The sequence below is a fragment of the Grammomys surdaster genome, unplaced genomic scaffold (genome assembly GCF_004785775.1).
Source record: "Grammomys surdaster isolate TR1022 unplaced genomic scaffold, NIH_TR_1.0 135, whole genome shotgun sequence".
In the NCBI taxonomy this organism is placed as follows: Eukaryota; Metazoa; Chordata; class Mammalia; order Rodentia; family Muridae; genus Grammomys; species Grammomys surdaster.
The window spans coordinates 4,592,169-4,602,839 of NW_021604593.1; the positions used below are offsets into that span (position 1 = coordinate 4,592,169).

Here is a 10,671-nt window from a genome sequence, read left to right on the forward strand (position 1 = left end):
AAAGGGGCACTCAAGGAGAAAGAGACGTGCTGAGAGCCTGAGTGTGGGGCTTCTCAAAGACGCATGGAAAGTAAGGCAATTCCCAAGTCCTTCAAATCTCTCAAGGGAGAGCCAGTGAGCCATTGTGGCATTAGCTCTTTGTATCAATCTGAGTTCTTTAAATAGATGCATATGTGCACTAAAGGGGGGTTTATCAGATTACCTGATATGATGTGGTCCAGGAAGTCCAAGAAATTACTGTCTTCCACTGGAGAGGCTGAGAATCCTGTAGTTGCTGAATCCACAGAACTGAATCTCTTAGCAGTTCCAATCTGGCACTGGAGTGCTGGAGGATTCCTGTAGAGTTGTTGGTCTTTAGTCTGTGTTGGAATCCCAAAGAAGTAGGTTCTAATATGGGTGAAGGATGCTGCAGCAACAGAATTCTAGGGTGATAGTCCCATGCTTTTTCTTATATTCCCAAGACATGCCTTGCATTCTTCATTAATGCTCGTTGTTTTATTATTATTATCATCATCATCATTATTATTACTGAGTTTTATTTATTTACTTTATGGTTTACTTATTTAATGTGGGTGTGGAGGTGTGGGGATGCACATGCGTGCCTGCCTGCACATCAGTAGACATACTTTAGAACACATGTGGAGGCCAGAGGACAGCTTGCAGGAGTCAGTTTGCTTCTTGTACTATGTAGGTCCCAGGGATTGAAATCACTCAGGTCACTGGGCTTCATGGTGGCAAACACTTTGACCCACTGAGCCTTCTCACTAGCCATTCCCCACTTTCTGTCCCATCTCAGTTCCTTTCTGGAAAAATAGAAGATATGTTCTCTACCCCAAAGGACCTACATGTATTGGTCATTGGCAAATCATGCACATCCACTCAGTGTTTCCTGGTCCAGTTTGCCAGATTGAAATCTACCTTCTGTCTGGGTGGATGCTCTCCCATTGACTCCACCCATAAGAAAAGATATAAAAAGATGACAAACCAGTAGGAAGCAGATGAGCCCACAAGGAGGTATCTGTATGCTAGAAGACGTGTTGGACAGGAGTTTAACATGGTATGGAGCAACAGACATGTCCTGTGGAGGACTTGACTTCTCACATATTAGGAATGGATTGTGTCCAGGAAGGCTGGTTTCTCCCAAGCATTGTCATTAGGTCACTCCGGTTACATGGTCTGCTCTCCTTGGCCTCAGCTTCCCACTAACAACTTGGTTCCCTTTCACTGTAGTGATCAGTCAGCTTGACAGAAAGATACATTAGAAGATACCATGTCTCCTCTCTCTGTGTGTTAAAGCCACATCAACTACTCCCAAAGTAGTCTTCCTCTTCCCCCAAAGGAGAACAAATAGATCAAGTTCCTCATTGGTCTTGGCATTGTCCTGTCTAGACTGTTCAGTTGTCTGATGATACTAGCAAACCCTCCACAAGCACAAGCAATGGGATGTTAATGCAGCTCCCACTGACAAAACACCTCCATCAGATTGCCTGTAGGCAAGTCTATAGAACATTTTCTTCATTAGTAATTGATGTCAAAGTGTCTAAATTGGTTGTTGGCACCACTACCACCTCTAGGCAGATGATCCTGAATTGTACAAGAAAGCAGGCTGAGCAAGCCACCATGTGCAAGCCAATAAGCAGCACTCCTTCATGGCTTCTGGTACCTTGACCTTTTTCAGCGGACTGTGACTCAGGTTATGTAAGCCAAATAAACCCTTCCTCCTCAAGTTGCTTTTAGTCATGATGTTTTATCACAGGAATAGAAAGCCTAAGTAAGACGGGGGACCACCTCATTCACCTCATTCAAACCACCACATGCCTTGTCTGAAAGCCAGAATTCCAACGCTTTCCACTGTAGAAGAACTACACACTGGTTCCAAGCTACCCGGGACTAAAATGTGTGTGTGTGTGTGTGTGTGTGTGTGTGTGTGTGTGTGTGTGTGTTTGTGTGTGTGTCTGTGGATAATCCAGAGGACAGAGGTGGTCTTGGGTATCTTCTTTATCACTGTCTGTCTTATTCTCTTGAGACAGAATATCACTGAATATGAGACTAGGTTAGTAGTCAGAGAATGTCAGCAATGTTCCAGCCTCTGCTCTCTCCCACCACTGGGGTTACAGGTTCATGCAGTCACACCAACTTCCTATGTAGGTTCTGAGGATTTGAACTCACATCCCTGTGCTTATGCAGAAAGGCTTCTTAGTTACTGAGCCATATCCACCACCCAGAAGTTAATGACTTCTGCTTCTCATGAGTAGGCTGTTTGACCTATGGAAGATGCACTTTGGGGGCTGGGGGCTTGACATTCAAATTCATCAAATGAAAGTAATAACAACTCATTGGGACTGACATGAGCTAAAACAATCTAAATGCGGAGAACAGTGGCCCCTTGGTATCCAGGAAGCAATTACTAATTATTTTTAAGACAGGTCTCACTATACAACCATGGATGACCTGGAACTTGGGGGCATAAACTCAGAGTTCACCTGCCTCTGCTTCCAGAGTGCTGGGATTGAAGGTGTGTGCCACCACACTTGGCTCCTAATTCTTTCTAAAAAGATGTTATCCTGGAAACATCTCTCAGTGTTTGTTAGAGCATTTGCCTAGTATGAAAGAGGCCCTGGGTCTTTGAGCTTCTTAGCCAACTGTGCTGCCTTAAACAAAAGGTTTTCTTCCTTACTTTTCTGTGACTTACTCGTGGTTGAGAATGGTCCAAATCCAGCTAATATTCAGGATTCATTCATGTGTCAGGTAAATATTCAGAATCCACTCTGTGCTTTATTCTCAATCACAGGCTTCCATTGTTAATAATGGTTCAGAGTCCAGCATCCAGTTGAATTTGTTTCTTCCTGCTTGTTAGCTTTGGAGCACTTTGAACTAAATATAGAGCCCAGATACTGGTTTCAATAACCCCTGCCCTACCCCTGTGTGTGTGTATACTCTGTCCATTTGCTAACATGATATTTGTGGTACCTGGTTTTATCCTCCTATCCTGGAGTTCAGTGCTGACCTCAGGTGCTATCCTGGCTGTCTCCTACCTACTACTCCCTCCAGACTCTAGCAGCCAGTATCTTATCAGATCGAGGATGTATGTGGTGACTGCCCTTGGGAGAAAGATCTCATTGTACTACAAGTGCAATGATGACCTGAACCTGGGGTGGCCTTCTCTGCTTTAATTTATAAGGGGTTTTCTAATTTAATACTGCTAGTTATGTAGTCTAATAAATTGTCTCCTCTCCTGTGTTCCCAAGGAGAGGAAATATCATGCATTGTAGCTAGATGTATAACTGAAGTATGTTCCCTTGTGCCAGATCCAAAAGCTGCAGACAAACACTCACAGCAATTTCAGTAACTTGGATGGATAGCTCCATGGGATGGGCCTTGCCCATTGGACAGTTAATCCAAAGACCTGGGTCTGGGGAGAGTGGCTGGAGAGATGTTGAAATAAAGAACGTGTATCCCAAATAAGTAATGAAGTCCCACCCTGCCCCTGAATGAGCTGTGTGACCACAGGCACATGACATCCCGGAGTTTCAGTGTTTAGCCTGTGAAATGGGCTGCTGATGGCCTGTCTCTCTCTGGAAGATCATTGCAATACTAGATATGAAGCAATAACAAAGCCATACTTGGCATGAGCAAACCATCAAGTGGCCTTTCTTAAACACGGTGGTACAGGTCTTCATCCTACCATAAATAACCTACTGGGTGTCTAGCCAGTGTGGGCCTCTGTGGTTAAATGCAGTAGTGTTGCATTGACCTTTCCCGGGGAAATAGAAATAACTATCTATTTGCCCCAGATATGGCCTCAACAGAAGACCAAAGTAATGATTCTACCAGAGTTCAATTTGGCCAACTAGGAAGGTGTTTTCGGCTTTCTTAATTAAAGCATGAGTGTGGATAACCCAAAAACAAAAACAGACACATCAGAGGCTGGGGAGATGGCTCAGGTGGCAAAGTGCCCACTGTGCAAGCATAAGGACTTGAATTTTCATCCATAGAACCCATATAAAGCAGGCAGGTATGGCAGGGTGCATCTGTAATCCTAACACTAGAGGGGCAGAGTGAAGAGGAGCCGTGCATCTGAGTGGTCAGCCATCCTAGCTGAATCAGTGAGCTCTAGGTTCGTGATGGATACTGTCTCAAAAAGTAAGATGAAAAGACAACTAGGACAAGCTCAGATCTCCACACACAAGTACACAGGCACCCGCCTACAAACAAGCACATATTTATACAAACATATACAAATTTCAAACATACACACGTGTGCGGACGCATGCACACACATACACACACACATACACACAAGCACACATACATCTGTTGCATTACCACAAAGCCTTACATCTTAGATGGTGAACTCATGAGGCTTTATCATACAGTCTACTGAGTCCTGTGTACTCTAGTATTTCCAAACATCACTTGTAGTTGGGAGAGGCCAGAGGAGAGTAACGGCTGAAATCAGTTGAGGAGTCTAAGACTTCTGCTTCTTCCTCCCATTAGGAGATATCAAAAATTCCATTGCCGTTATCATAAACATAGTTGCCTCTGTAGTTTTTGGCTCATTGAGTTGCCATGGATACCTAGCCTCCACTCCAAGATAATCGTATTATACCTGGGGGGAAATGTCTACACTAGAACCAGAATCTACAAGGTGTGGACATGGACTTCTGTGATGTCATTCAATGGGGAGCTGACATGGTTCAGGAGTGCCCTAGGATACATGGGGTGTTCTCAACCTGGTTCAGTAGCCAGGCAGAGCTGGGTCTGTGCCTTGCAGAAGAGGTCTATGTGCACTGTGCTCTTCTCTACACAAGCAAATCACCAGGCTGCTTTGCAAGTGGTCAGGGGGCGCGTACAGGGCAAGGTGCTTCTGACTGTGGTCTTCCTTTCTCACCATAGGTTTTTGCTTTTGTCCACAGAGCCTAACCCAGGGACGTCCTATGGCGTCATGGAGATTGCCATCATTGCAGGTGAGCTGGCAATGCCTTTCTAGTACCCAAGAAAGACCCTAGCCAGAACTGGTTTGAGCATCTGGGTGGAAAGAGAGGTGCCATGGCTACTTCCCTCCTGTTCTAGTTTGCTTCCTGTTGCTGTGATAAACACCTCAACAAACAGCAACCTCAGGCATAAAGAGTTTATTTAACTGACCTTTCCATGTCACAGCCCATCATAGAGGGAAGTCATGGAAAGAGCTAAGCACAGGCAGGGGCAGGAACCATGGATGAAAGCTGCTGACCAGCATGTTTCTTCTAGCTTACTCAGTGGTGTTTCTTATAGAGCCCAGGCCCACCTGCCATGGGATGGAACCACCCACAGTGTTAACATCAGCCAAGAAAATGCCCCAGTGACATGTCCATAGGCCAATCTGGTTAAGGCAATTCCTCAATTGAGATTCCTTCTCCTAGGTGTGTATAGATTTATGCCAAATTAACAAAAACTGTATCACCACCCCCAGCGGGAGCTTTGAAGATGGAAATGAACACTTTAGTCCTGGTAGGAGGTGTCACATATGGTGTTTGATGGAAGTAGGAACAAAAGGGTGAATTACATGTCAAAAGACATCCTTTCTCTGGACCCTAGATCCCCAGAGGCACAGGCTGGAGAATGAGTCATCTGTGTTATAAATAAAAAAAATGATAAAAAAAAAGATTAGTAGGAAAGAAAATTGGGACAAAGTCCTCTACAGAAGAGCTTTACCGCAGGAGTGGAGGTTATAGCACCATGGCTACTACCAGCAAGAGTGAGGCCCTGAGGCGGAGAAACATTAGAGGGAGAGACCATGTATAGTATGATATGGATTCTGAAGGGAGAGATCCTTCAGTCCCAGAAAGCGAAGGCAGTTTTTGACTGCTACAGTTTGGGATGGTGGTAGGAGGTAGGGATGCATTCCATGCCGTGTGACCTGGTCTATGTGCTGGGAGTCACAAAGCAGGAAGGCATTAGACAAAAAGCAGATTATAGTCCAAGGTTCTCAGAGTTCTGGACACCAACTAGACTTGCTCCAAGATGTAAAGGGAGGGGGACACTCAATTGCTTATTAGAATTGCAGGGTCACAGTCACTCTCCATGGCTGGTTTTGAGAGAGATTGCAGAACCATTGCCTGATTTTTATGAGCAAGAGAACAGTAGCTTACAGGTCTGTGACCTAACTCTGAATGTATGAGGTATAAGTAGATAAGTTAATTCAGATTTCCAGGATTTCACATTTCCCCCATCTCACATGCTAGCTAGCTCCTGCCCTAGCTTGCACCTCCATCCTAAAGGCTGGACCCTGGGCTTCCTACTTGTGGCTCAAGAGCAACCAAGCTTGGGTGGAGTCTTGCTCTGCTCCCTTCTTTGTGATCCAGTCTTCTCACTAGCTGATGCATAGCTCAGAGATTATCTTCAGCTAAAAGAAGAGAAGCAACAGGAAACCATCAAAGACACCTGTTGACTTCATGTAGCTGACCATTCTCTCATTCATGTGGGTCCTGAGTCCTTCCTTTTCTCGAGGAGTATCAACAGTTCCTGTCATAGTTGTAGGGAGCTTAGGAAATTGTTCCATGCAAATGAGACACAGAAGCTACATTCCCCTGCATTGTTTCTGCAGTAACCCTGTAGGTTGACTCTATAGCTTCAAACCAAGTGACCAAATTTAAACACTCCCCATAGGATTATTGTCCCTGAACCCTGTAAATTTTCTCTTCCAGACTCTAAGTAATCTGATCCCTCCTGTCCCACCTTCTCTATTTCTCTGAATCCTGGGTCCTAGCACATCCTTGGCAATACGCTGGGCACATCATCCGCTGAATGACCCAAGTCCACCTCTTCCTGGAGACCTCAGAAGTCCTCATCCCTCAGGAATGAATGATGCAGCTGGATAAGGGCGGCTCCCCAAAAAGCACCTCCCCGTCCCCTGTCATATCATACCCAGTCACTCTTGTCATTTCCCCCTGTCGACTCTATGGGAAGGGTAACCAGTATATATGTTTTCAGGACTGACCGTTTGGCACTAATCAAACAATTGGTGGTCTCTTCATTGGGGAAGGTCACCTCTACCATTCCCAACTTTCCTTGGTTGTCTATAGTTCTTTATGTAGGTTGAACCCTCATGGGATGTTTTAAGCAAGTTTGGCAAGTTTATTGGTGTCAGCCTTGTTCAGCTCACATTTGGGCAGTCATTGGGTGAATTTTTTGTGTTGATTGATGGGCTCTGGCTATGTGAGCCTTTGTATACTGGGCATGTCCTTTCCCATGACACATCTGATTTTAATCATATGCACGCTCGATGATGTATAGACATAAGCTAGTAAATAGAGATTATTTTTCCTCCAGTCAGTGTCTTGGACAGTAGTTCCGTAGACCCAGATATCCCTGTACTATTTTGCTGATTGGCCAAAGTGTACTCTACTCCCAAATGGCATGAGGTTATTCCCAGAGGAAAGAGGCATACTGCAACACTATCTCAGACTGACCTGCATCCTGTCTCCTTCTTGCAGCTGTGATCACTGCTGTGGCCTTGGTCCTGGTCTGCCTCCTCTTTCTCATGCTTCGCTACCTGTACAGGCACAAGGGCACCTACCATACCAATGAGGCCAAAGGCACAGAGTTTGCAGAGAGTGCCGATGCAGCCCTGCAAAGTGATCCTGCCCTCCAGGATGCTGGGGACACCAGCAAGAAGGAATACTTTATCTGAGGGGTAGCAGACTTGACAACCCTGCAAATGCTTCTGGCTGCAGGGGAGAAAGTACCCCCGCTGTGTACCACCATTATCAGCACCAGGAAGCCCTCAAGGGCACCCCAAGACTCTTACTGCAGAATATTGGGTGCCTGCCAGGAAATCAATATAGATGGGAGGAATCAAGGCACAGAGTACCTCTTCCAGGGACTTGGTGGCCACCCAATGGCGTTGGCTCTGCAAGGAAGAGAGAACATCTGGATACACAGGTCTCCCTGGGCAATGCAGGTGTCATCTCACCAGCATGAAAGTCCTCCTCAGTGTGCATGAGGTGGTTTGGACCTGGGAATGGGATGTGTGATGTGGGGTATCTATAAGCTGCCTGGAGATAAAGGCATCAAGTGTCAGTCATTTGCATTTGGGAAGACCAGCAGGTGCCCGGAGCTAAGGCACCTTTGTCTCCCATCATTGCAGCTCAAGACGATGACAAATAAGTTCAAGATGCAGCCGAGCATCCTGTATCAAGTGGCACTATTCTAAGTGGCTGGGAAATGGAAATGCCACCCATTGCTGGCTTTTTATCTGGTATAACACTGTGTCTGTGTGCACAGGCCAAGGATTGTCTGAGTTCTGTCAAAAGAAGAGGGGGAAGGGTGACCTTTCCCCTCACCAGTACCAGCTACAGGAAACAAAGGGACAGAGGATACACAGTAACCAGGCCACTGGCTGAAGCACTGATTTCTTGATAAACAATTTTTTAAAGAGAGTTTTCAACAACCATGAGTGACCTCCATCATGCCTGAGTCCCAGTGAAGATGCCTCTGTGTTAGAAGAGAGTGCAGATCCCCCAGACCTGGCTTTGACTCCTAGCTCCTCTCTATCGGTCTTAGAACCTCAAGCCATGTATTTGACCTCTCCAGCTTTAATGTTGCCTTTTTCTTTCAAAAGGAAATAATACTAAATTATGTTACCTCTGGTTCCTAACTCCCAGCGTTGTGGACAAGAACAGAAGCATCAGATGCCAGGCACTCACTGTATTCCAGTGTCACTAACACACTGGATACATGGCTTGTCTATGTCAGCCAATAAGAATTCATTTTTGCACCATCTCTGAAAGCCTCCTGAGAAGTCACTAACACTTAAAATTAATAATAGGCAGAAAATGAACTAATTAGCCAACCCCTTCCAGGTAAGATCACCAGCAGTTCTGCAGTTCTGCAGTCTCTCTAAGGCCAGCACTGCTGCATTTAAAGAACACCCTTCAGGAGCCCCCGAAGCTGTGCTATCCCCACCTACTAGCCAGAAAAAACAGAGCCACATCATGACCCCTGGGAGACTAATGAGGATACAAGTGTGGCCACCAGCCAAGGAGCTTCGGCTTCTCGGAATGTTTTGGGGAAGAGAAGCAGCAATTCAGTGATAACAAGGTGTTATAATGGTCAAGGGCCAGGTGACTCCAGATTGGAGGATGTCTATGTTCTCATCTATGAAGTAAAAGTCTGACTACAGTTGACACCCTCTGATCCAGAGACACCTTATCTGAAACCCTTGTGGATGCTTGAAACCCAAGGCAGTATTGAACCCCCTTGTATTTGGCTTTTCCGCACATACTTATGTTAAGATTTAATTTATAAATTAGACACAGTAAGAAATTAACTGCAGTAACTAACAGCACAATGGTATAACTAGAACTATAAGCTGTAATAAAAGACTTTTGAAACTATGAATTGTTTACCTTTGGAGTTTTTCATTTAATATTCTCAGATGGCAGTCGGCCACGAGTAATTACAACTTCAGAAAGCGTCTGTGGATGGGGCCCGCCACTCTATCTGCCCACCCTGGAAATGACACACAACAGTAGCCTAGGAAATCATCTGTAGAAAACAAACAGTGTAGTCTAAAGGAGCTGAGAAAATCCCATAATTAAGCAGAGCTGAATTGAGTGACGTGTCACTGTAAGGCCAGGTAGACTGTGGAGACTGAAGGTGGCAGCTGAGAAGTGTTACACTTTCAAATGGGCTTGACCAGAGACCCACCATGTCTTCACAGAACATTTGTGGATTTTCTTCATATCTATGAGGGGTGGCGCTGTTGTGCATATGTGTCCTTTGAAGGGAATCTTGAGGAATTGGTTCTCTCCTATGATGTGGGTGGGGCATGGGAACATGTCTAGGAAACACTAAAGGACCTCTAATTTCCTTCCCTATGGTGACATCACTTCCAGCTTTTCAGGGTGCACCGCTCAGGGCTTTGTCTTCATAGATGTGAACACAAGTGATTTCTCAGTAGGCTCAGAAGAGAGACCCAAGCAAGCACAGACATCCTCCTCCGTGCGTAGGATGGTCCAAGAGTCCCTAGGCCTCCAAGAATGCTGACTTTCCTGTCTGGCCATCTGTCCCTCCTTCCCTTAGTAGATCCAAAACCATCTGTGATGTCTGTGGACACTTCTGAGAAACAGTTGCCTGTGCTCACAATGCCTGTCCTCTCCTCCTCTCAGACTCATTTACTGCCCAGAACCTAGAAACCCTACAGAAACATCCCAATGGCCAACCTCGCCTGGCTCAGTTCCAACAGCAGTGATGATTCAAGCTGCAGGACTGGCTCTTTGAAGGTGGCTCAGTCAAGTGCCACCAGGAAGGTGCTGACTCTGGTGACTACAGAAGGTGGAAGCCTGTGCCAAAGAGTAAAATGAATAAATGAAGTAGTGCATATACAGATGCATGAGTCTTTGGGAGTGCATGCCTGCACGGGACACACACACACACAGAGGGGCGAAGGGAGGAAGAGGAGAAGGGGAAGGAGAGAAAGAGGGAGAGAGAAAGAGAGGACTTATGCCTCCATAAATCAAGGAAAGCTTTTTTATTTTTCCCTCAGCACTATGCCAAAGTGATGTATCATGCCTGCAGGGACTGTTGATTTAAATACATGCACAGTTGCATCATGCCTGTGGGAATATTCTGGGAATGCATACACAGTTGCATCATTCCTGCAGGGAATGTTCTAGGAATGCATGCACA

General features: G+C 45.6%; 1 protein-coding gene across 1 annotated transcript in view; it reads left to right on the forward strand.

Annotated features, from left to right (window-relative positions):
- The window catches only part of Gypc (glycophorin C (Gerbich blood group)), a 35,023-nt gene extending 25,642 nt beyond the window's left edge, over positions 1–9,381 (forward strand). Inside the window, exons 2-3 of the mRNA XM_028762726.1 lie at positions 4,917–4,967; positions 7,476–9,381. Coding sequence (XP_028618559.1) covers positions 4,917–4,967; positions 7,476–7,672 — 248 coding nt within the window. The 3' untranslated portion in view covers positions 7,673–9,381. The remainder of the gene's footprint in view (positions 1–4,916; positions 4,968–7,475) is intronic.
- The last annotated feature ends 1,290 nt before the right edge of the window (positions 9,382–10,671 follow it).